The 25,274-nt window shown below is 40.5% G+C and overlaps 4 protein-coding genes across 4 annotated transcripts in view; 3 read left to right on the top strand and 1 right to left on the bottom strand.

The window, feature by feature from the left end:
- The window catches only part of tlr1 (toll-like receptor 1), a 6,646-nt gene extending 5,577 nt beyond the window's left edge, over nt 1-1,069 (bottom strand). Inside the window, exon 1 of the mRNA XM_010778440.1 lies at nt 838-1,069. The gene's annotated coding sequence lies outside the window, so the exon portion shown is untranslated. The remainder of the gene's footprint in view (nt 1-837) is intronic.
- A 1,902-nt stretch (nt 1,070-2,971) lies between these two features.
- Nucleotides 2,972-9,535, top strand: klb (klotho beta). The gene is made up of 6 exons (XM_010778436.1): nt 2,972-3,773; nt 4,750-5,263; nt 5,594-5,862; nt 5,967-6,223; nt 6,397-7,328; nt 8,177-9,535. Exons 1-6 carry the CDS (start codon nt 3,009-3,011, stop codon nt 8,590-8,592), a joined length of 3,153 nt encoding a protein of 1,050 aa, XP_010776738.1. The 5' UTR covers nt 2,972-3,008; the 3' UTR covers nt 8,593-9,535.
- Nucleotides 9,536-10,253: 718 nt separating this feature from the next.
- Nucleotides 10,254-16,277, top strand: ube2ka (ubiquitin-conjugating enzyme E2Ka (UBC1 homolog, yeast)). The gene is made up of 7 exons (XM_010778435.1): nt 10,254-10,584; nt 11,199-11,292; nt 11,504-11,562; nt 11,695-11,777; nt 12,583-12,682; nt 14,886-15,014; nt 15,120-16,277. The coding sequence occupies exons 1-7, from the start codon at nt 10,522-10,524 to the stop codon at nt 15,192-15,194; spliced, it is 603 nt and encodes a 200-aa protein (XP_010776737.1). The 5' UTR covers nt 10,254-10,521; the 3' UTR covers nt 15,195-16,277.
- Nucleotides 16,278-18,766: 2,489 nt separating this feature from the next.
- Nucleotides 18,767-23,697, top strand: LOC104951705 (neuronal acetylcholine receptor subunit alpha-9-II). The gene is made up of 6 exons (XM_010778434.1): nt 18,767-19,108; nt 19,526-19,671; nt 20,713-20,867; nt 21,551-21,731; nt 21,887-22,238; nt 22,807-23,697. The coding sequence occupies exons 1-6, from the start codon at nt 19,060-19,062 to the stop codon at nt 23,589-23,591; spliced, it is 1,668 nt and encodes a 555-aa protein (XP_010776736.1). The 5' UTR covers nt 18,767-19,059; the 3' UTR covers nt 23,592-23,697.
- Nucleotides 23,698-25,274: the final 1,577 nt, after the last annotated feature.

The raw sequence follows: 25,274 nt of genomic DNA, 5'->3' as shown, positions 1-25,274 counted from the left end.
ACAATTATGTCCCAGGAGTGTAGGGTTTGGGAATTATGGCAGATTTAAAAGAAAAATGAAGGTGAATTCCAAGCTCTCCTCCACTCTAGCTGTGGCATCACACACTCTAAGACTTAACGAGCTGCGCAATACACACTAATGTTAAAATCTGAAAAAGGCCTCTTTACCAAGCTCCAAACTAAGTTAAATATCTCAAAAAGTATCAAATATCAAAAATCTGATTAAGATCGTAATAGCTGAATGTCTTGTTATCATTTTAAAGTTGGAATGAAGTCTCGAGCTGAAAGAATTTGGAAGGAGTAGCATTTTCCACACGGTGTAGGTAAAAGAGGATTCGAAGGTTCCTCCCATTGAGTTACATGTTAAAAAAAGAGTTTAAAAAGCTGAATATTTCAAAAAGTATAAAATATTTTGAAAAAGTTTGAGAAAGTTTCCCATCATGTGCTGAAAAGGCTGAATATGTTGATATTTGAATGGTTTCTGTAGCTGAAAGTATGCTGAAGTTATCGGACGGCAAAATTGGTTGAAATAATAATAAGAAGAAGATATAAAGATTTGAAGAACTATTTCTTTAAATCTATAGTCATAATTTAAATACTGAACAAATCCATTAGAGTTCAATAGATAGATCTAATGATTATTTTTCTCGAGCTTTGTTTTATACTTTTAGAAGCTCTCCGTTGCTTCTGTATATGTGTTGACTTGTGTAACCTAATTATTAATTTCGGCAAAAGTGTCATTTTAATACAAACATTTTATTAATCAATTTGTTAAATAGGCAAACACCATACAAAAAAATCCAACAACGTCAGAGTACATTGATAAGAGTGCACTAACCTGTACTGAGATCAGATGGATTGTTTCAGCAGAAGCACCGCAGCTTAATGTGATGATGAGTTGACTTTTAATTGATTGATATAAAGCAGTGCATCATAATTGAACACATTGCCAGTGGACAATCTGATCAAACAGCTGAAGATTTCTGTCCTTAGTCTATAAATCTATAAAAAAATATCTCTTGCAGAGTTAAAATGGACAGTAAGCTGCTTCTGACTTCTCATTTTTATTTGACGCAAGGTGCTAGTGTTACTGTAAATAATGACTGAGAGGTATCAGACATGGAAATGAAAGCAACTGTCAGACCAATTATGTGTTTTCTCTCATCGACATCCTCTTTTCACTTCCCTTTTTATTTACTGTTAAGAGCTTTATACTTTGGGAAACCACTTTATATGTAACAAATGAGACAGGCTGGATATTATGTCAATATGGGAAGTGACATTATTTTAGTCTTCTCCTTTATTCTGATTTAGTAATGATTCACTTTTTTTTTCTTATACAATCTTATAAAAGCCATTTGGTTTTGCTCCTTTACAGATAAAACACGGGCTCTGACACTCAACTTTGTTAATGTAGCACCAACATGCAGCCCATTGTAGAAAGATTAAAACAAAACGGACACAAAATAGTAGAATTTTTTGCAAGATTGAGAATTACAATAGTAAAACAATTTATTCGGAAAAATAAATAATTCAACCAGCACAGATAACATTTTTTGAAAGAGCAATAATTAAAAAACGACTTTAACATTACTTCAATTTAAAAGCCATGTTAAAAAGCAGGCCTCTTATTACATTACATTACATCACATGTCATTTGTTAGACGCTTTTATCCAAAGCGACTAACATACATTCAGTACTGTGGACTTATGTCCTCTTATAATAAAGAGACAGCTTGCCACAATCATACTATACTTCAAACTATTAACAATTGTCTTTACTGTGTAATGTGTATATCTGTAATATGTCCTGCTGTGAATGGTTGTTGCATGACTTTGAAATTCCCCTCAGTGTTCTTGGGCGTCTTTTCTTTCGTATCGCAGCGAGCACACTGAGGTCAGCCGTGGTAAATGACCATTTCAACTCAATTAACTGTTCCCACTAATGCCTTGAAGCAACGTGTATCCTGGGCAACTACACTGTTTACTCTGCACACATTACCTTTAATGAAGAAGGATGAGGAAGGGGCTTTTCGTGTTATTGTGATTTGGAGGCTTTATTAAGGACACACCTGTGTACAGACAGATGGGACAGTCACACAAACACACACTTCCCAGCAGTGTTTGTACTCTGGCAGCCGTGTTGTTTCCTTTGGTCAGTGACTGTTGCTCATACAGCAAGTGGAGCTAAATTGAATAAGGCCATATGAGCTGATGCCACTGTTCTCCCCTGGCATAGCTTGATCAAATCTTGGAAGTTCAATATGGGGGTGCTTAGCAGCTTCTGGCCATAAGCCGGAAGAGAACGGCTGGTTTGTTTGTTTTCAGTTCCAGGCTGCATCATCCTTCCTTTTTTTTTTATGAATGTCACTGATTGAAATCCATTAACTCAAATGGGAAATGTGTTTCAGCACTCAAAGCCTTAGTTAAAGAGGTCAAAACAATCTGTATGCTTACTGGAAACATGAGACTACAATGTGAACTGCTTCTTAGTTATGGAGCTAGGATCAGAGTGCAAGCTAATTATTGACATTTGTTTTTTTTTACAGCAATCAACAGCGTGTTAAGAGCTGTGTGCAGATGTGTGGAAAAACTCAGTAATACCGTCTTGTGTTGGAAGTGTTAGCTCTCTCTTTTTAAATGCATTTTTTGTATTCGATTGGGAACCGTTTTTGGGATTAGAGGTGAAAAGACTTCACCGTTGGTTAACACGAGCATGTGTGTGGATATGAGTCAACCTTTGATTATTGTGTGGACATTATGTGTAGGGAGGGGCTGAGTGGGAGCACAAGTACACCGAGGGAGAGATAAGGAAGTCTGAGCAGGTTGTCAGATGGATTCGCACCACGAAGTTTCAGATGTTACTCTCTCCTGGCTGTGATCAGTCTCCTCGCTCCTCCACCATTATGGCTCTCTTGTCTTTCTCAAGAGGATTTATGATACTGAACAGAGTCATTGCTCTGACTGAGAGCAGCACCTTTCTTCAACGGGATTTCTGAGTCCTTCAATATGCTGAACCATCCTTCTCCTCCCACACAACAGTGCCTCTTACTCTCCCTTCTGTTGCTAGTGTGTGCCTGCAACAAGGCCACCTGTTTTCTTGGGGAGGGCAAGAAGAGTTGGAAGCAGCCCAACCCGGACCACTTCATAAAAAATCAGTCTTTCCTTTATGACACCTTCCCTTCAGGATTCCTCTGGGGTTCGGGGACGTCTGCCTTCCAGACAGAAGGAGCCTGGGATCAGGAGGGGAAAGGCCCATCCATCTGGGATCATTACACCCACTCCACTGTCAGAAATAAGGTTTCAACAGAGACCGCCGATGTGGCTAGTGACAGCTACGCTCGCTGGGAAGAAGATGTAGAGGCGCTGGAGTATTTAGGTGTCAGATCATACTGCTTCTCTCTCTCCTGGCCCAGACTCTTTCCTGATGGGAATGCCACAGGTCTGGCCAACCGGGCTGCTGTGGAGCACTATAGCCGTCTCATAGAGAGGCTTCTGGAGAAGAAAATTGAGCCCATCATCACCCTTTACCACTGGGACCTGCCACAAGTCCTGCAGGAGCGCTATGGGGGCTGGAAAAATGACACCATGGTGGGACTGTTTGAGCAGTATGCTGCCTTTTGTTTCCATGCATTTGGGAGCCGCGTCAGGTACTGGCTCACAATGCATAACCCATACCTGGTGGCTGTGCAGGGGTACGGAACAGGCGTGCACGCTCCTGGAGTAACAGGCGGACCTGCTGGATCTCTCGTGGTGGCCCACAATCTGATCAGGGTGAGTCAGACAGGGTTACTTGACCTATTGTGAGCCTGTATATGAATATACTCTGTTCTCATTCCCATGATATCAACTGATATACACTTTGAGCCTCTGCAGCAGCTTTATCACTTTATGATGGTCAAGGAATGTTTGCATCCTGAACAAACAAGATTGTAAGATTGCAAGTACAGGCTGTCTTAGTGCTCTTTTGTTTTAATCAAATTCAACAATTTATAACTGAATGATGTGGGATTTATTGCACATAACATATAACTGGTGGAGCAAAGTGCCAAGCCATGATAATCCCTTTTTTAAGTTATCCAATTCTGGCCAAAATCCCTGGATTGGATATCAGGGCTAAAAATAAAAGTATAATCCGATAAGATTCATAGCATAACTATCTTTCAAAAGATTGAAAAGGTTTAATGTCATTTAATAAACACAACAACGTTGAAGTTATGTAATGATATGACCAGTTATATTTAATTTTGACAGGTTTGGTTTAAAATAAATTGAAGTCAAAGTCCATCACATCACATCAGCACTTCTGAGCTGTAGCGAAACACTATGTGACAGGAAGTCATGGAGATATGCTTCATTAATAATCACTCACGCTTATGCAGACTAGCACAGATGGTGGGGGAACAGTGAGAAACACGCAGACAGCATGAGCAAATCCCATTTAGTTGTTGCTTATTTTTCTCTTAGTTAACAAGACATCTCAATAAACTATATAACACCTAGAAATGTACCTGAAATGAGCCCAAACCAAGCCAGAGTAACAAGGCATTATTGTCTGATCAACTACTACTAGTAGTCAGCAAACTGAAGCTCAATAAAGTCAGTCCTCAATAATAATTTGTGCTTGTGTTTTTTGTGTTGTAGAATATTAACATGTTTTCTGTGGAAAAAGGCTTATTGTACTATTGTGACTATGTTGACTACGTCACAGTATAGATAACAATAACAACGTGACTGCTGTGTTTTGCAGGCACACGCAAAAGCATGGCACACCTACAACACCCACTTCCGTCCGGCTCAGAAGGGTAAGGTATCCATCGTTTTGGGATCCCACTGGGTAGAGCCTCAAAGAGGCGCAGCCACAGCTGCCAATGTTGAGCTCTGCCAACAGTCAATGGAGGCTGTACTCGGCTGGTTTGCCAACCCCATCTTCAGCGATGGGGACTACCCACTCTCTTTAAAAATCAAGTATGGGGCCCTCTTGCCCACATTCTCCCCTGAGGAGAAGCTCTGGGTGAAGGGAACAGCCGACTTCTTTGCTCTGTCCTTCGGGCCGAACAACCTCCGTCTGGGCCGGAGCCTGGTCCAGTACGGGCAAACTGTGACCCCGGACCTGAGGCGCATTCTGGGCTGGATAAAGCTGGAGTATGGGGATCCGGCAGTGCTGGTGACAGAGGGAGGCTGGTTCACTGAAGCCAGTGTGGGAAAGGAGGACACGGTGGCCATTTACCTGACCAAGAGGTTTATCAACCAGGTCCTGCAGGGTAAGAGAAGAAAAGAAGGACATAATAAAAACAATGTAATGAAGCTGATGACCATGAACTAACCAACATATTATTAATAAACAACATGCTCTCAGATTTACAGAATTGGTGGACATAAAGTAAAACATTATTGCTTTTAACAAAAATAAAACTTGGGTATGAACACTAGTGTGTATATCAATGTTTGTGTTAGTTATTTTGGGAATATAAAATCTAAAATGAAATATTTGTTTCTAATCATTTCTCAAATGTGTATTTGAGTTGTAAAGGTTGACAAAATATACATTAAACTGAACTAAGTCAGCAAAACAAATTCTCTTTCTTTTGCAGCCATCAAGTTTGATGCTGTGCAGGTGATTGGTTACTCCGCCTGGTCGCTGGTGGATGGATTTGAGTGGAATTATGGCTTCAGTGTTAGGCGAGGTCTTTTCTACATCGACTTCAGCCAATCAAACCGACCCAGGACTCCCAAGACCTCGGCTCAGTACTACAGGCGTGTCATCGCTGACAATGGCTTCCCCATTGAAGAAACCTCCAGCGATATCAAAGGCCGTTTCCCCTGCGAATTCCACTGGGGCATTGCTGACTCCACTTTACAGGTGAGAAGAGAGAGAATCTGAACAGACAATACAGTGTTTTTCTGCAAATGAAATGCTTATAAAATGCTACATTTCATTATTTTCTGTCTTTACTGTTTTTGTAGGTCCTCTCCTACCCTTTCTCACCACAGTTCACCGACCCCCAATTGTACACCTGGAACGTGACAGGGGACGGATCCCTGCGTCCTGTCCCGGGGATAAAGATGCCCACCAGGCGGGCCCAGTGCACTGACTACCTGGCTGTTCGGGATCATCTCCGCCTGTTTGCATCCACCGGGGCTTCTCACTACCGCTTTGCTCTAAACTGGTCTCTGCTCTTACCCCAGGGAGACCTCTTTAATGTGAACACTGAAGCTCTGAGGTAGAAACACAAAATATGGGCAGTTTTCCAAAATGCAGCAACACAAGGCAAATAAATTAAAAACTGTACAGCATAGATTTTAGCCATATTCAGATACCTGTTAAGATGACATTTGACATTTCTTTCTATCCACAGTAACTGCTGATTCTATAATCCTGTTCTTCATCTTTAAGGTACTACCGCTGTGTCTTGACCGAGCTCAAGAAGCTGAACCTGAAGCCTGTCGTGATTCTCTACTACCCCACACACAGAGCTCCAAACCTGGGTATTCCTGGGCCGCTGCATGCCTCTGGTGGTTGGTTAAACTACAGCACAGTGGAGGCCTTTCAAAAATACGCAGGATTGTGCTACCAGCAGCTGGGGCCCTGGGTTACCTACTGGATCACCATCAACGAGCCAAACAGACTGGTAGATTTTTATTTCAGTGAGAAAGAGAAGCATCAGGCAGCTCATAACCTTCTTCTGGCTCATGCAAAAGCTTGGCGGCTGTATGAGAGGGAACACTTTAGTCAACATGGAGCTCTGGTATCACTTGCATTGCATGCCGACTGGGCCAAACCTGCGAACCTTTTCCTGGACTCACACACAGCCGCAGCTCAGAGATTCCTTTTGTTTGAACTTGGTCGCTTTTTAGACCCGTTGCTTGGGACTAGCCATGAGGAGAAGCATAGCAAGGGGGACTACCCACAAGAAATGAAGGAATACCTGGAGGAGAGAGCTCGAGTAATGGGCCTCCCCGCATCCTCTCTTCCAAGCTTTACTGAGGCTGAGAGGGAGGAGCTGAGAGGGTCATTGAGTTTTATCGCACTGAACCATTTTACCACCCGTTTGGTTTCTCCCTATCCCCACACACAAAGCCAGTCTCAGCAGAAAGAACCCCCTGATCATGGCTGTCTCACCCTAACCGATCCCACCTGGCCGTCCTCCAGTCTGGGGCAGGCTGTTGTACCCTGGGGTCTGCGGAAGCTCCTGAACTGGGTGAGCCAGAGATATGGAGGGGCTCTGCCCATCATCGTCACAGCCAGTGGGGTCGATGACCAGGCTCCTGTGGAGGACAGACTCAGGCAACACTTTCTCAGGAGCTACCTGCAGGAGGCCTTAAAAGGTGGGGCATGCATGTCAGATCCTTCATGTCCATCAGTAGTGTTCTTCTTGGATCCAGAATGTTTAGCGTAATCATTTTGCATTGGAAACAAAATGGACCTCCGGTGAATTCAGGATGTTGCGATAGAGGCAAATATCCACAGGCAATATAGATTTTATGACCACATTGCTCCCTACTATAAAAGCAGCAGATTAATGAGAACACATGAAGATCATAAAAAGAGGGAGGAGGGGAGAGAAACACATTATAGGCGACAGTGTTGATCAGTGTTGTGTTCGCACTGTGCCCTTTATGGCCTTTTATGGCTGACATGTTTTGCACACAGAGGTGAACGAAATACTCAGATCTTTTAAAGTTACAAGTACATCGTGTGGAAATACTGAGTTACAAGTTAAACATGAAAAATGTACTCTAATCTGAAGTACAAAAGTATTATCATCAAATCATCCTGCACATACAGTAGGCCCATTTCAGACAAATATATCTAATCTTACTTTATCATAATCATCTTAGGCTTTCAGTTGTTTATTACTTTAATGTTGCAGCTGAAGGAGGAGCCAGATTTTTAACAATATATACTGCAACGTAGGTTCTGAATTTCACCATAGGGTCAAATCATATAATGACACACGATCATTTATTTGTTGTTATTAATCTGAATCTTCTACGTAAGTAAAGTTTTAATAAAAGTGCCTTTACGTTGTACTAATGTCAAGCACCTAAGGGTTTGTATTAAGTAACGCTAAAATAAAGTAATTTGGGTTATTATATAGCTCCAAGAGGAAGAACAATTGGACATTTGATGAGGGTTTCTAATCTACCTTTTCTCTGTTATTATTTGTCTCCAGCTCGCCAATTAGACAAAGTCAATCTTCAGGGCTTCTATGTTTGGAAACTGCAAGATGGACATGCCCCACAGTTTGGCCTCTTCACCTCAACCCACCACAAATCCAAGGCCAAAGCCTCCATCGCTGTGTACAACAACATCATCACTCGTGGCGGTTTCCCTGAGGATGACACCATGAAGACCTGCAGGCTAAGCGAGCAGCATGAACCTTGCTCAGTTTGTGGATGGATGTTCAAGAACAAAGCGATATTGGTCTTCGGAGGTTGCATCTTAATAACAGCTGTAATGTTGGCAACACTGGTCATCTTTGTAATCTACACTAAAAGAAACCAGACACAAGGCAGGAGGAGAGGGGTGAAAAGGAGGAGAAAAATAGAAGGAGTCCCTGTATGCTTGTGTCCACCACTGAAGTGCTAACTGTTGAAACACTGGTTCTCTAATGTGTAGCAGACGAAATGTGTGCGGCTCATTGACAGAGAAGAACAATGATAATGTATCAATTATAATTTATGTGTTTGTGGCAAATGTGTGATCAGTTTACCGACAAATACTGTAAAATACAGGGTTAACATGGAGGAAAATTGGGACATTTTTTATTTGTTTTGTATGTTAAATGAGTTAAATGTAATCAACGCTAAAGACTCTTCAGAAATCAGAATCAGAAACAGGTTTATTGCCAAGTATGTTAACACGTACAAGGAATTTGTCTTGGTGGGTACATGCGCGTACATAAACACAGTTAAAGAATATCAAAATAATAAAATAAAAATGCTAAGATATCGAACATTATTTAAATGAAATCTGGATATACAAAAAAAATGACCAAGTTTTAAAAAAGATTTACAAGTGGTATCCACTTTATTCAAACACCACGCATGATGTTTACTGTGTGAAGCAGACTGTGTAACTCTCCACAGGACAATGAGGCCCCCTAGTGTCACAGTTTGTAGCGCTGACTGAAACATGGGTCTGTCATGTGTTAAATATGGGTAAAAAAAAAAAAAAGGTGAAGAGTATTTTCATGGATTTGTGTCCAACATAACGGATCCAGTGGTGACTATGCATCAATGGATCAGTCTACATTAAAGCAGGAGGCAGCTACACATGTAAGAACCTACAGTACATCTCAATTAACTTGAACCAGTAGCCTTGATATTTTTTCCTCCATTTTTGACTAAACGTTAATGAACACAGTGTAATAATTGAATATAATCTGTGAGTCATTATGTTGAACCTTCTTTACCTGTTTGTTCTTTTATTTCACATTGAAAGGTGATCTTAAAAGTCATTGTTTTTCTGAAATATACCATCCCTATGATCATCTATGGTTTTAAATATTTAAATAATTATAGTTTTGAAATGTTTGCTGTAATAATTTACAAGCAATCAGCACCATCCTTTTAATGAATAAATAAGAGGGAAACACTTGTTGTTTCAGATTCTTCAGATGTAACAATGACAAAGATTTATCATTTTATCTACTAACATGCAATTAATATTTGTTACAAATGTAAGAGAATCAAGATAACATTCAATTTAAATGAATACTTAGGGTTTAGTTTTATGTAGGATAAGATTACATAAGATTTACTCCAATTTGGGAAATGTTTTCGTCACCGCAGCATGTAAACAAGGCATTGCACATCATGTGAAAATGAAAAAGAGTGGAAAATAAACAAACATAAACAGCTAAAAAAAACAAAAAACTGAATAAAACAGTTAAAAATATACAAATTGACAGTGATATATAGCTTTAGACTATTTGTCAAATATACGTGATCAAGGGCCAAATTACACATTTAGATTTATGGATATGAAATTATTATGAAGGTTTAAAAGCATGACGTTACATAAACTATCTGTTACATAAACTATTATTATTTGTACCTTAAAAACCAATTGCATATGTTGTTTTACACAACGCATCATTGTCATAAGCATTCCAAAGTCTAATACAGTGAAGTCAAGCATAAAAGACATGAATCTAAATAATAAAAACAACAATATTATTAATGGTAAATTATTCATCATCAACAGATCGACCAATAGAAGAAGGCATTCAGGATGGCAATACAGATCACATGACCCCCTCTCCTCCAGACTGCATGCAGTTTGGTATTAAAATGTTTTCAGTACAACCAGCCATTGTGTTGTTATACATTCGAGAGATGCTGAATACATGTTGAGCTATTTAAACGAATTAAAGCAGCACATTGATATAACCGGGACTAACGTCGCATCAGCAGCTGTTATTTTCGAGGTGGTATCTGAAGAGGAGCTGCTGTAGGAGAACCAGCGGACAGCTAACGGCGGCGAGGCCCCAACCGGACGGGAACACGGGGAACCATGGCCAACATCGCAGTTCAGAGGATAAAACGTGAATTCAAGGAGGTGCTCAAAAGCGAAGAGGTAGGTTGCCACACTCCTCAGTTAATGTTACCGCTTTATTTGTGTATTTCTCTGACTGGGTGTATGTTTGTTAGTGACGCGTCGCTGGCTGACAGCTCTGTGATCACGGAGCTGCTAGCCCGAGCTAACTGTACCAACACGGCAGACTCACAAGTGGCTACTAGCACTAGCTGTTAATATGCGCCTGTGGGGAAGTTAACGCCAGGGACGCCACTGTTGTTAGCAAACATGTTATAGGGTTATGGACGCATTAATAATTCAGTTTTAAGTTAATATTGCTAACTGGCTAGCTTCTCCTGCCTCCCATGGTAACGAAGCTAGCTGTGTTAGCAACGATGGGTTTCTTGATCCGCGTGTAGGGCTCAACTCTCACATATGTCCTCTTAGATCTACTTATACTCATCTCCACGTAGGTGAGAGGTCGTACTATCTCTGTAGATCCGTAAGATGTGTGCAACAAGTTGAGGTCAACTTTGGCTAATGCAGCGGGGGGTGTCAACTTCTGCTGCATAGGCAGGTTTGAGTTTGACAGCCAGCTAGCTGAACACTCTGCAGTCTGCCTCTGTCTGCTCAAGTTGTAATACTAATTTTGTGTGCCTTTTTAACTCTTTCAGACGAGCAAAAACCAGATAAAGGTGGACCTGGTGGATGAGAACTTCACAGAACTTAAAGGGGAGATAGCAGGGCCCCCTGACACACCATATGAAGGTGAGGGGCTCATTCAGACTAATTTCTAACCTGTGGCACAAGGTTGTCACTGACCATCACTTTACTTTAGGAGGGCCTCGCTAACTACCTATTACATGTGGCTTTCCTCCTTAATGATGTTAAACTAAAGCAATTTGCTTTTCAAGCATTCCCTTAAACGAATGCTTGAACTAGTCTTGATTGTTGAATGATTGATTGTCATTTCTTCCAGGGGGTAGATATCAACTAGAAATAAAAATTCCAGAGACGTATCCATTCAATCCGCCCAAGGTATGGACTTTTTACTATTAATGTTTCTGATAACAACCCTTTTTCATTGAGAACATTGGCTTCCAACGTTTTCTACTAACCTGGCTTATTCACAAAGTATTTTCCTCGTCCCGTTTCCATTTAATCTCTCAGGTGCGGTTTATCACAAAGATCTGGCATCCCAACATCAGCTCAGTCACAGGTGCAATATGTCTGGACATTCTCAAAGACCAGTGGTGAGTGAATGTCCAGCAGCATTCCTAACGTTCTTCATCACACATCCGTCATGATGGGCTTTTTTAGTTTTGTAACATTGTTTCTCGAACAAAGTCATAACAATATCTAAGTTACAGTTCTAATGTGCAGCTGGTTGAGTTGTTGTTGGATGCCAACACAATTATCGTCATCATTATTTCACCTTTAAAACTATACAAAGCCCCAATAGGCAGTGAATAGGAATAATGATGTGGAAATAATTAGTTGTTAATCCCAAAAGGTTTTCAGGCACACTTGGTTCAAATGTATTTTTGGATTAAATGTTAATGTTTCTTTGGTCAGAAACCTACTTACCAAAAGTCAGTTTAGCCCCTATACAATATCTTTTCAGTAAATTAATCAGGACTTGTGCTTGGATCCTCTTTTGTCACGCTACTAAACGTCTGTTTCCAGAATCAATTAATGCTCACTTGCTCTTTGGCTCAATAACTTTCTACTTTACCTGCCAGCTCTTTTTCTGCGAGAGCTCGATCGGTACTGCACATTACATGTACAAATATAAACAGTAATGAGAAGGAAACTTTCCTCATCAGCTCTGTAAACAAAAGGTGTGTTTAATTATTTTTGTACCACTATCCTGAATAAGCAAGTGATAGGCTTATTGTGGCAAACCTTGTTTTCAAACCACTTTCACGATTAGTATTGAAAAATAGTCCTACAGCATCCCATGCAGTAACGGAAACTCTTGGGGAAACACATCCGTCTGTTGCCTTGAGGAAAGTTGTCCTTAATTTGCACTAAACAGTCTCCTGTATGTTGTTCCAGGGCAGCAGCTATGACACTGAGGACGGTCCTCCTGTCACTACAAGCCTTATTGGCAGCCGCAGAACCAGATGATCCACAGGACGCAGTGGTAGCCAATCAGGTGGGTGTGCATGTGTGTTTGATTTTAGTTTGACAGATTTACTGTGGATTTGATCGTCATCATTTTTGAAGCTGACATATTTTCTGAGATTTGGTTACTATAGTACTTCGATATGGCTCAATCTTTTTCTTTAATTATAGTTGGCTGATCATTTTTGTTCTTAACTCATAACAACAAGATTACTCGGCATATTACGACGGTGTTGATGTGTTCGTCATGACTCATGTTTCATGACCTTACAGAGCTGTCTGGTAATATAATTCTGGCAGTGTCAGGGACTTCTGTTATGTAAAAAAAGTTGTATTCTAAGATGTTGTTTATGATATTCACCTCACACATCTGCCCCGGTCATGGACAGTTTTCCATAAGTAAGGAAAAGTTGCTTAATTTTTATGGTGTTATGTGTCTTGAAATGTTTTTTTTCTTTAAATAACTGTCACTCAGAACCCAATATTTAGTTGGCACCCAGTAACTAAACATGTACTGAATATAATACATCTCAAGTCTTTATCTATGAATATGGGACTCACCATAGAATATGGGTGTGCCTTGAATCCATGTGTTTAGTTACTTAGACCTCCAGCCCCTCTCATGTTGACAGGACAAGTGATGCGCTACCAAAATGTTGACTAAAAGGAAACATTGATCATGATTGCACTCTGATGTTAGTTAGGAGTAGGTTCATATATTTATTTAGTGTTCTCTTCTGGAGGATCCTGGATTGTTAACTCAAATCACCTTGCTGTAAATAAGTGGATGCATTCTTCTTCTTTCTGTGCTGCCCACTGATGAAGTGTTACAGGTTAAACAATATGCAGTGCTATTGCTAGTACAGTGAAACTGTTGTGAAATATAATGTGTAGGCAGTCAGCTGTTAGCGCCCCCCCTGATTTTCTTATTCTATCCAACACCTACAAACGATCACTAATCCTTGTTGTGTAGTAACAGTCATCTATTGCTAATCTGCCCACATCCCAATGAAACACACGACGAAGTCAAATAAGCTTAGATAAGATAGATCTTATAGCAGCAGCACCAACACTATCTTTCAAACTGTTGTACTGCTTAATAACCCCTTTTGAATTTAAAGAGTCCAGTTTTATATTGTAATAGTTTATGATAATTTACACCTGCATTACATTTGAAACATGCATGGAAACAGTCTGCTGGGCAGAAACGTTTGTCTGGCAGATCTACTTCCTCTGGCTCTGAATGTCTCAGCAGCCTCAAAATGATTTTATTGGCAATCTGCATCTGAGACAGGCATACAAAATAGTAAAGATGGATCATAAGTGCACTACTTTTCCCGTATGTACATTTGTGCTGGGAGATTTATACTGAGTAGAAAAAGCCCAATGTGCCAGTATCTGATGATGATATGCTCAGCCCCTTTAAAAAAAACTTACATGGTTAGGTATGTAGGTTCTAACTAGGGCTGTCAAATGATTACAAATTTTAATCAGATTAATCACAGCTTAAAAATGAATTAATCATGATTAATCAACATTCGAACTATGTCCAAAATATGCCATTTCTTTATGTATATTGTTGTGGGAATGGAAAGATAAATGAAAGAAGGCGGATATATCCATTTAACATACAGTATGTCATTTATGTATGTTTATTATAACATTGTTCTGTGTATCAAAATGAAAGACAGCCCACACACCTATCAATCATCAAACCGCGGGGTCTTATTTCATTACGTAATGTTGTATCGATGTATATAGAGATGTACTACAGCAAAAGTATTTTCCGTCGGGACTTCCTGCAACAACACCACGCCGTTATCTTGATTCTGATTGGCCAGAAGACATTATCAAAGGTGTTCTATTGAGAAGACGATCACTACGTGCCAAAAGTTTTCTAAAACGTTTCTAGTCTTCGGTATTTCCAGACAAGTGGCTACTGAAATCCATCTCACTAACTGCTGTCTGTGTGATTTACTCTGCGCGAGTTGGCGGACTTTATTTTGCTTACTTTGCTTACTTTAACATCATTTTTCATGGTGGGGCTAAGGTGGGGCTAAGCCATTTCTTGGTATGGGTGTAGCCTACCCCAGCCATACCCTGGCGCCGCCACTGGTGGGATGTATGAGGCAGGCCATTCTGCGCATATTTGCAATTAATTCAAAAAATTAATTACCGCCGTTAACGCAATAATTTTGACAGCATTAGTTCTAACCCTTTGTTTCACCATGCAGTACAAGCAGAACCCAGAGATGTTCAAACAGACAGCGAGGCTTTGGTCTCATGTCTATGCAGGCGCTCCTGTCTCAAGTCCGGAGTACACACGCAAAATAGACAAACTCTGTGCCATGGGCTTTGAAAAAGTAAGTATCTCTCGCACTTGGTTCCCCCCCACTGTGCGCCGCACGGCTGAACTCTGCTGCAGAATAAAACTGTGTTTCTGAATGGTTTCTGTTTTTTCTTCCCAGAATGCAGTAATAGTGGCGTTGTCGTCGAAGTCCTGGGACGTGGAGACAGCGACAGAGCTCCTGCTCAGTAACTGAATCTTGATAACCCTCTTCATCTTCCTCTTTATCACTGTCCCCCCTCCTCACACATGTACCCCCTCTCCTCCGAATTCCCACTGTCTGAAGGCGTCTTTTTCCCTGTTGCCCTCTTTTTTTCACGTGGACTCCTCACCTCCACACATTCCCTCTCCCCCCCCCCCCCGTCCTTGCTCATCAATTCTGCTGTACCTCACTCCAATCAGTCGCTCTGGTTTCTTTAAGTTCAATTCGACATTCCGCTACATTCAGAGAACTTCAGACACATCTTCGCCCCCTTTTGAAGCGAGATGCCAGACTTGAGACCCCGCCCACGCCTGCCACTCCCCCGGCTCGTCTGGCTGTGTCCAAGAAGCGGCTGTCAGCGGCTTAGCCTTGCCTATGCAGTGCATTTAATTTCATGCGTGTAAACATTTCTAGGAGCAAATTAAGCCATTCAAGGAGGCTCTTTTCCACCCGCTGGGGATTTTGTACACACTTATAGTTTGTGTTTCTAAGCGGGGAATGGGCGGAGTCCTACTACATAACATCTTTAAATTGATAGCAATTTTGAAATGTGTTTGCCATGTGTCTAACATCACTTCCTTCACTTGTGGGAAAGTAAGTAAAGTGCACCAGGTAGCAAACAAGAAGTTATACAGACACACTGTAGGACGAGGCTTATTCCCAGTGTTACAACAGCTCATAAAGTGTCACTGAGGTGTTCACACACAGTAGCCATACTTGTTTTCACGCCTCCATTTCTCCCACTTCAACTGTTTGAATAACCTGAAGCTCCTGCAGCAAACCCCAGCTTCCACCCCCACACCTATTTCTTCACCTGGCTTATTCCACCTGTCCCTGGTCCCCTACATTTTTTGTAACTTTTACTTGGTTTTGGCCTCCTGCAGGAATACATTTGAATTCTTGTTTTTAAACTGAAAGAAAACAAAAGAAACAGCAGTAACACAACCTGTCACAAGTCTGTATGGAAATAGTTCAAAGATGAATCTGAAATATTGCATCATCTTAACTACGCCAACAGATAAATATGTCAAAAATGATTCATCTGTAAATAAAGATATTAAAGTCTGTGTAAATTAATCCACACTCTGTCCTTTCTGTCACATGTCTTTGCTGAGCTCTGTGATACTTATCAAATGGAATAATTCCCCCTCCCCTAGGGAATTTAAAAAAATCAAACAGCAACAAGAAACCACCTGGCAACAATGTTATGTTCATACAGCATAAGAGAATCAGTTTCTTATTAGTTTAACCTCAGTCACAATATTGATAAATAGAAAATAAATGATAAAACGTTATAGATGTTGGTGTTTATGATCCAACGTGTGTTAATGAGTTTGTTAGACTGTGCATATATTTGAATAAAAACTAGGCTGAGGCACTATATTTACAAGACCAACAGAAATTGAACCCACAGGGAATTACATTGCCAGTGAAAAAGGAGCAAAAAGGCCAATGTAGATGAAGAATGTGCATGCAGAAGAACTGATGAATGTATTCTGTATATTTGCCTTTCTACAGTAGTATTGCATTGCTGTTGCGTTTCCTGGTTTAAATAAGCATATTTCTTGTTTGTTTGGAGTGTCAACAAGGAAGTGATATGGGCACTTATCAAAATGCTCACATCACCTGGCTTGTAGTGAGGCATGCTGGGAATGAGCACACAAACAGATGGCCTGCCCGGTGGCATGTTGTGCCTCCAAGAATCCCTGGCAATCATTTGAACACAGATTTCCAGCCTGCATACTCGCTCTTAACAGGAGAAAATCTGCCATTGATGTGTTTGTCAACTAATCAGCAGCTTGTAGTGGAGATCCTTTAAAACCTTAGTGACTATTTAACAATGGATTGAGCTGCAGCAGTACACCTCAGGCATCCGGAGTGACAAAAGCTCATGTTGTACCCTCCCACTGGATGCTGTCGTATCTCTCAGCATCTGGAAGTCCTCCAGGCATCCCAGAGCAGAGAGAAGTGTTCCACACCAGGAGGAATATATCAGACCGGAAAAAGGAGCATGCTTCCTGGCTCATCTATTGCTGCTATAATAACCGCTCTGTGCTTTTAAAATGCACGCCAAATAAATTAAGTTGTATTATTTAGTGTTTTGAAGTTTCCTTAAGACTCTCTTCAACAGAGCATACCTTCATACACTTTGTTACAGCTATGCTAGATTAAACTCATTTAGATGTTTGGAGATGTTAGAAAACAAACAGCCACAGTATATTGCCGCTGTGAAATATATAGTGCCTGTGATTTAACAGAGGGTATATCTGTTACATTAAAGTTTGTATTAGATGTACCATCTCTTTTTCAGGGAGTCCTAAATGACAATAATACAATATGGGCGCGATTACACAAAACATTCAACAGAATAAATAGGTTAGTACAAATGTGACAGAAAATAACCTAAATCAAATAAGACAACACATGTAGTTTAAACTTCAAGAGGGGCATGACAATTGATCAATCTTTCACATATAATAGAAAATATGTATTTTCTTTGTTGTTTTTTGGTGAATTTGTTTAAACAACTTCACTTCCTGGTGTCTTTCATGCATGAATTATGAAAGCCTCACTCAGGATTTTTTTACCAAGTGTTTTTATTGCTCTTGGGGCATGAAAAACAAGATTTTAACTTTATTTTTTTTTTATCTATTTTTTTCAAATTTAGGAACAAAATGTTTTATATGTCCACTCAGGTGGACAGTATGCGTTAAAGTCTAAACTGAAAACTTGTAAATTTGGAAAAAATGATAAATAAAGATGTGTAAACTTAAAATTAAATTATAATAACAAAAAACAAAAAGATATTGCAAATTAAGTATTTTCAAGAAGAACATTAGCAGTAACAGTATGAATTTTAGTTGAAATATAGCCAGTGAGGCATGACGTCCACTTTAGTGGACAGGCGAATAATCAGGATTTCCTGCAAACATAAAATCAATACTTTGACAATTTATGAATGATATGATCCCTTAGTTGTTACTTGATGTCACCAAATGTTTTATACCTGCAGGGAGCGCTTTCCACAAAAGTATTGGCAGGATATCGGCAGGTGACTTGGTCCATCTGGCTTTCTGTCGTTCATCTTGGTTTAGAGACAATTATCACGCACTTACACTGACTTTCCACTCAGTAGCAGTGTATGGCATGATGCAATAGGGTCCTATGTAGAGGCTGATGGTGCAACTATGCCATAAAAACCCATGCATACAAGAAAACACCTTTTGAAAAGCTGTTCACTGTAGTGACCTCTATGCGTGAAAGGGTTAACTTCAACCAAAAGAAAAGAAAATCTAGATTAGTTGTTGTATAAAAAATATGATTTGCAACGTTTATTGTAGAAAGACAACTTGCAGAAAGTGCATCAAGTGATTAAAATATGTCCTTTTATTGTCACTTTACAATTAAGAAACATGACTAATGTAATTGTTTATTTGTTTCAACATGCAAAGAACTAGTCATGATATTATTCTAGCCCAACCTGATCATTGTTTGTATGTGTGAGTGATTGAGTTCCCCTTCTCATTTCCTTCATATCTTCCTAAAGTCGGCGGGGTGGTGTTGGAGCAGGTCGGCAGCTCACCTGAAAGACCCAGTGTGTTTGATGAGGCGATGACTCGCAGGCATCTTGTTTCTGCTGCTATGTGATAGCAGGAGTTTTGTTCCATGTCTCGGCAGAGATGCTGGCTCCCCTGCCAAGCAGTAAGAGGCAGTCTGACCACGAGGACGCTCTCATGAAACGAGGCCCTGCTATCTGCAATTGAGTTAAACTGGGGTCGAACGGGCGACATGTAGGCCTGTCAGGGGATGATTATTGCTGTTGCACTCACCTTTTATTACTCTTTGGAGACGTTACTACATGATCAAGATGATACCAATAATCTGTCTGGCGATGCTTCTCCCTGAAGGTGAGTCAGACTTCTGCTTGCAGGAAAAGGATCTGGGTGCTATTGTGAATTATTTGTTCAAGAAATGGTGGTGTTTCTAACTTGTACACTGTAGTGATCACTAATTAACTAGGTTACATAATTCACTCATGGAACTACGGGTTGGGGGTATTATTTATCAATGTTAATTGCATTGTTTTTCTGAATAAAAAATATTTAGTCATCATACATCTATATTAAACGGTTAAGATTAAATAAAATGTATAATTAGGACAACGTTACGGTGCTGCTTCAGTCAATGTGATTTAATCTCCATATTGGTAACGGTTCTACACAGCAGGTTCATCTCTATCTCAGTATTGGTACAAAATAAAAATAAAATCTCTAGATGTTTTGTCAAACTTGAAATGTACCTATCACAATGTGTCCTCTCTCCAGTGGCCCACTCGGCTCAGGGTCATTATGCTCACAAGCTCCTGAATGATCTGATGGAGAATTATTCCAGCGCTCTGCGGCCTGTAGAGGACACGGACAGAGCCCTCAACGTCACCTTACAGATCACCCTCTCTCAGATCAAAGACATGGTGGGTACCAGCTCTTAGGCAAGATCCGAAACTCATCATCGCTCATTACAGTGCTTAGTAAATATTATGGTAAGATTTTCATGGTCAAATAAACCATATTTCTCTAAACCAGAGAATAGGCTGGCAAAACAACTTTATAAAGTGAAAGAATGTAGCTCTCCTATATTAAATCACAACTACAGAGGTATAATACTCATAAGAACTAGATACGTTTTTTAAATATTATTTTGACGCCTTTTATCTGACTTTGAAACCTCATTCTTCTTCATAGCACTCTAAAAAAATCACAAGTCAACAAAAGATTTCTTGGACGATCCGTTTCTCACATTGGTTACCTATTTAAAGACAAGTTGTAATCCCTGATGATTTTACTACTAACACCATGCTCTGAACAAGGACTGAAAACACAAATATATTGAGTTTGGAACTATTATTTTAGCATCTCTAACAGTGGTTTCCATAGGATGAGTGTGTTAATGTAGATGTATGTGACTGACAGACAGACCTCCTACTGTACAGGCCTGGCTTACTGTTACTCAGCTGGCTCATGTGTCTGTTCAGGTTCACTGCCGTGTCAGCCCACAGTGAATTAGCACTTGTGTTGTGTGTGTGAGTGTCTGTTTGTGTTAGTGTGTTTGTGTGTGTGTGTTTTCAGAACAGAGAAGAGGGCTCTCTTACTAAACGTGATGTCACTGTGGTGCCTGATGTTAGTTTGTCATGATTTAGAAGAGGGGCCAGAAACAGTTAAGTGTGTGTGTGTTGGAGTTTCTTATTACACAAAGTGTTAACGTTTCCATTGATCGCTTAACAATACCAAAACTACCCCCATCCACTCCTTCAGGAAGAGACTCTGCTCATCCACCTGATATTGATAGACAGGTCTTGATTTCAGCTGTTGTGATAATCTGAACCCCTCAAATCTCACTCAGAGTTAATGAACAACAGAGGATTAGGAGACCGAACATCTCTCTTTAAACTGCTGTTATAATGTGTGCGTGGTGTGTGTGTCTGTTCTCAATTGTGTGACCTGTGTGTGTATAGGATGAGAGGAACCAGGTGCTGATTGCTTACCTGTGGATCAGGCAGACGTGGCATGATACTTACCTGCAGTGGGATAAAGAGGACTATGACGGACTGGAGGTGATCCACATCCCCAGCAGCCTTGTGTGGAGGCCCGACCTCGTGCTCTATAACAAGTACGCCGTGCGTCACACAAGCATGCACAACCCACACACACACGTTATTAAAGCAAATCCTCATTTGAATTGGTTTAGGACACTGTGCTAAAAGACTAATTGCCGTAAGAGGCAAGATTACGCACATTCACCCTTCAGAGCGCATCACTTTCACAGCCTTACTAACAATATTCAAGGGCGCAAAGGATTTCAATGAAAGGAAATAGGAATCTGTTGTAAAGATGCAGTATATGTAAACAAATGTTTTTTTATGAAGTCAATAACATACAAAAATGACATCATGCTTTACTCAGACTACATATTGTGTTAGGAAGTTAAGTACATCAGTTGTGCATATTATGTCATAGGATATGTAGTGTACGTATTATATTGTAATGTCTTTATTAAAGTGGCCATAATCATGTACTATACAATGCACTTAATGTTGATATATATACTGAGTTAACAGTTGCTTAGCAGGCTAGTAAGAAATATGTATCAGTGATCATAGTGTGGAATCAACTATATTGTCATTTTTGAGGCACCAATAAATATCCAATTCTTATAAGTGAATGTTTTATTGTAGGACTGTTGAATTTGCGTAGTATAAAGATGTAGTTAATACACAGTTAACTCAGCCTCTAAAGCATACATTGATTAAAACAACTAACACGTGATTAAGTAAGTCTTTCTTCCTCCTCCAGAGCCGATGATGACTCCTCAGGGCCGATGGACACCAATGTGAAATTGCGTTACAATGGAGAGATAACCTGGGATGCTCCTGCCATAACCAAGAGCTCCTGTGTGGTGGATGTCTCCTACTTTCCCTTTGACAGCCAGGAATGTAACCTGACTTTTGGTTCCTGGACCTACAATGGCAATCAGGTTTGTAAATGATCACTAAATAAAGCTAGCAAGCACATTTTCAGACTAATAAATAGAGCCATTATTTATGTGGTCATACTTTACACAAGTGTGTGTTTGTGTGTGGGTGGAGCTGAGCCTCATGTAGTCTCAATCACTCATTACTCTCATTCCAGGTAGACATCATTATGGGCATGGACAGCGGTGACCTGTCAGACTTTGTGGAGAATGTGGAGTGGGAGTGCCACGGGATGCCAGCCACAAAGAACGTGATCATGTACGGCTGTTGCTCTGACCCGTATCCAGACATCACCTACACAGTGCTCCTGCAGCGCCGCTCCTCCTTCTACATCTTCAACCTCCTCCTCCCCTGCTTCCTCATCTCCTTCCTGGCTCCTCTGGGTTTCTACCTGCCTGCAGACTCTGGGGAGAAGGTTTCCCTGGGAGTGACCGTTCTGCTGGCTCTCACTGTGTTCCAGCTGATGGTGGCTGAGAGCATGCCTCCATCCGAGAGTGTGCCCCTAATAGGTAAGAGTGTTTGATTAGCATTCTGTTAAAACTAAACAAAATAAATGCATGCACGATTACTTCATGCTACAAAGGTGTACAAATTGCTATGAATATGTTTCATTTCTACTTGGAACTTGGTCACACTTTTTTTTAAGTAGAAGCCATATCCCTATACATCATGCACAGCTAAAGGAAACAAGCTCTGCTTTGGAGCTGTGGTTTATCCAAAGCACCAAGAGTGATTAAACATACACAAACAATAAACAATTCAATAACATTTTTAGAAAAAATACATGTCATTATTATGACATGTACAGAAATTTGGATCTAAAAAAAGATGTTCTAGATAAAATAGCAATAAGGAAAAAAAGAAACAGGATTTTTAAAAGCCAATATGTATAGCAGATTTAGAAGGTGACTTGCAACATGCATCAAAACATGGCTTACTGTATATTTCAGAGAAATCTCCACAGAAAAATACCAAAGTTAAATAACGATGACAACATTTAACGAAATATTGTTCTTCTTGCTGTAGTTCTTAGAGCAACCTTCACCCCTGTCTGTTTTGCTTTTATCTGTTGCCCAGGGAAGTACTACATTGCCACTATGACCATGGTCACAGCCTCCACATCTCTCACCATCTTCATCATGAACATCCACTTCTGTGGTGCGGAGGCCAAACCTGTCCCCCAGTGGGCTAAAGTCCTCATCATTGACTATATGTCCAAGATTTGTTTTGTTTATGAGGTGGGCGAGAACTGCGCCTCTTCCTCCTCCTCTTCTTCCTCTTCCCACTTCCCCCAGGAGGACATCCGCAATCAGCACCTTAACTCTCATATTCATGCTAACGGTAAACCAGGAAGCCACAGTACAGAACAGGATTGGCAGGGTCACAAATACCCCAGACCTCAGACCCCCAAGCTGCAGCACCCCCCCCAAGTGAAGGCCCAGCCCCACATCACCAGAGACGAGGGGAGTCACTTCTCAAGCTTCACACCGGGGAAATATGAGGGCTCTAATGGGAAAATCCCTACAGGTGACTGCTTTAAAGAAGACCAGAAGGTCCCCTGCTACTCTGAAGACCAAAAGCTGCCCTGCTGTCCCGAAGACAAAAAGCCCCCACCTCAAAGCCCCTGCGTTACTTTCGGCCCTTGCATTTTCTGCAGCCATGGCAGTGGCTTCCCTGGTGCGGACACCAAGCTGGTGCGCAATGTAGAATATATTGCTAAATGTTTTCGAGAGCAGAGGGCGACATGTGCCAAAGGGGCTGAGTGGAAGAAGATCGCCAAGGTGATGGACAGATTCTTCATGTGGATCTTCTTCATCATGGTCTTCCTCATGAGCATCCTCATCATTGGCAAGGCACCGTGATGTTGCACTTCTATTTGACTTAGTTAGGTCAAATAAAAAAGTATAAGGGACTATTGTAATCTTTTTATAAAAACTTATGTTGAAAAGTGTGACGACTTAATAATAACAGTACAGATTAAAGTGATGTGAAAATACACATTTTCTCGTTCTTCACTGTTTTTCATACAGCATTTGCTGTTCTCTTAAACATTAGCAATAATGTTAAAAGCTATGATTTCATACAAACATAATTATGTAATGTCCTATACATAGCAATGTAACATTATTTGGTATTTATCTAAAACAAAACTAAATGGGCCAGACAATGCCAATACACAACAGAATTTATAATGAAAGGGAATCAGGGGATTAGAAACAACAATAATGTTTGTTATTAAGTAATTGCTTCTGCTCCCACTCTGCTTGCATATTGGATATTTTTGACCTCTTCCCTACTGATAGCATCTTGTAAATATACAGCTTTTTACCATCCCCCTCAAGCCTGGCTTTGATATGCAGGTACCTTACCAACTAACCATTGATTACATGTAAGGGGATATTCTGTTAAGGTAAAATATTACCAATGGAGACAGTACATGACTTATTCACCACTATGAAATCAGACGCCTGGAGCTGAGCGTCAGCGCACGCTCTGGATCTGCAGAAACATTTCTCGGTTCGAAATAATCCAGTGAATAGTTAATGAGCAAGCATTGTTTATAGCGCAACCAGGGAAGTGAGGATGTAAGGTAATATGGAGCATTAATTATGTAAGACACCTAGCGCACTCGAAAAACCCACCCCCTAAAATAACCCATATCTTGAACTTGGAAAGTCAAGTGTGTGTTTCAACTGTAGGTGAGAAGAATAGGAGGGGACACATGTAAAACCATTATTGTATTACATCTGTAAGTTTACTTCACTTAAATATTTCCATTTTATGCACGTTTATACATCTACTCATCTAGATTTTAAATTGAAATATTGTACTTTTTCATATATGTATTCCTATGTCCTCCCTTGTTCCTATAACTCTTTATGAGTCACAATAGTAGATAAGGAATGCAATAAATAGAAGACTCAGACGGGTATCAACTGAAACCAATGATCTCTCTCAGATTTCCCCCCATACTTCACTTATCCAACAGTAGAGGGCGCTCATTTCCCACATACCATTGGGATGGTGGATGCCCCAAAGCTTAGTGTTTGAAGCTCAGTGTGGCAACATCCCTCTGTCTTTTCATCCTTTACTCACAAAACTTCACCACTGAGGGGTGAAAAATGAATAGACTATTTATTACACCTCCAGGTTATCGTGTGGCAAGAGACTATACATCACTGAATTTCCATAATTAAATATGAAGGCTATAAATGGAAGTTAATATAAAAAAAATGCTGTGGCAGCAGTTAGTAGCCTACGCCTGTTGTTTATTCTGTTGAGTCCCAGAAATCAAATGGGCAGAGGGGTCAATGTTTTGTATCCTTTTCTCCAAAAGGGATTGTCATGATGCATGTGATGGGCTATATTTGAGACAATCTTACATTTCCTGTCTGAGAAGCATTGCTTCCCATTAGAGCTCAGCGAGGTGCAGGGGCCACGGCAGGCTGTAATCACCATGGGAGACCAAAGAAAAGTGTGAACCATGTAATTTGGACATGCAGAGCAGCTCGGGCACTAAAGGAGAAACTGCTGCTATAGAAATT

Source organism: Notothenia coriiceps, unplaced genomic scaffold, assembly GCF_000735185.1.
Source record: "Notothenia coriiceps isolate Sejong01 unplaced genomic scaffold, NC01 NC01_scaffold00019001, whole genome shotgun sequence".
Classification (NCBI taxonomy): Eukaryota; Metazoa; Chordata; class Actinopteri; order Perciformes; family Nototheniidae; genus Notothenia; species Notothenia coriiceps.
This window is presented reverse-complemented; position numbering and strand designations above follow the sequence as displayed.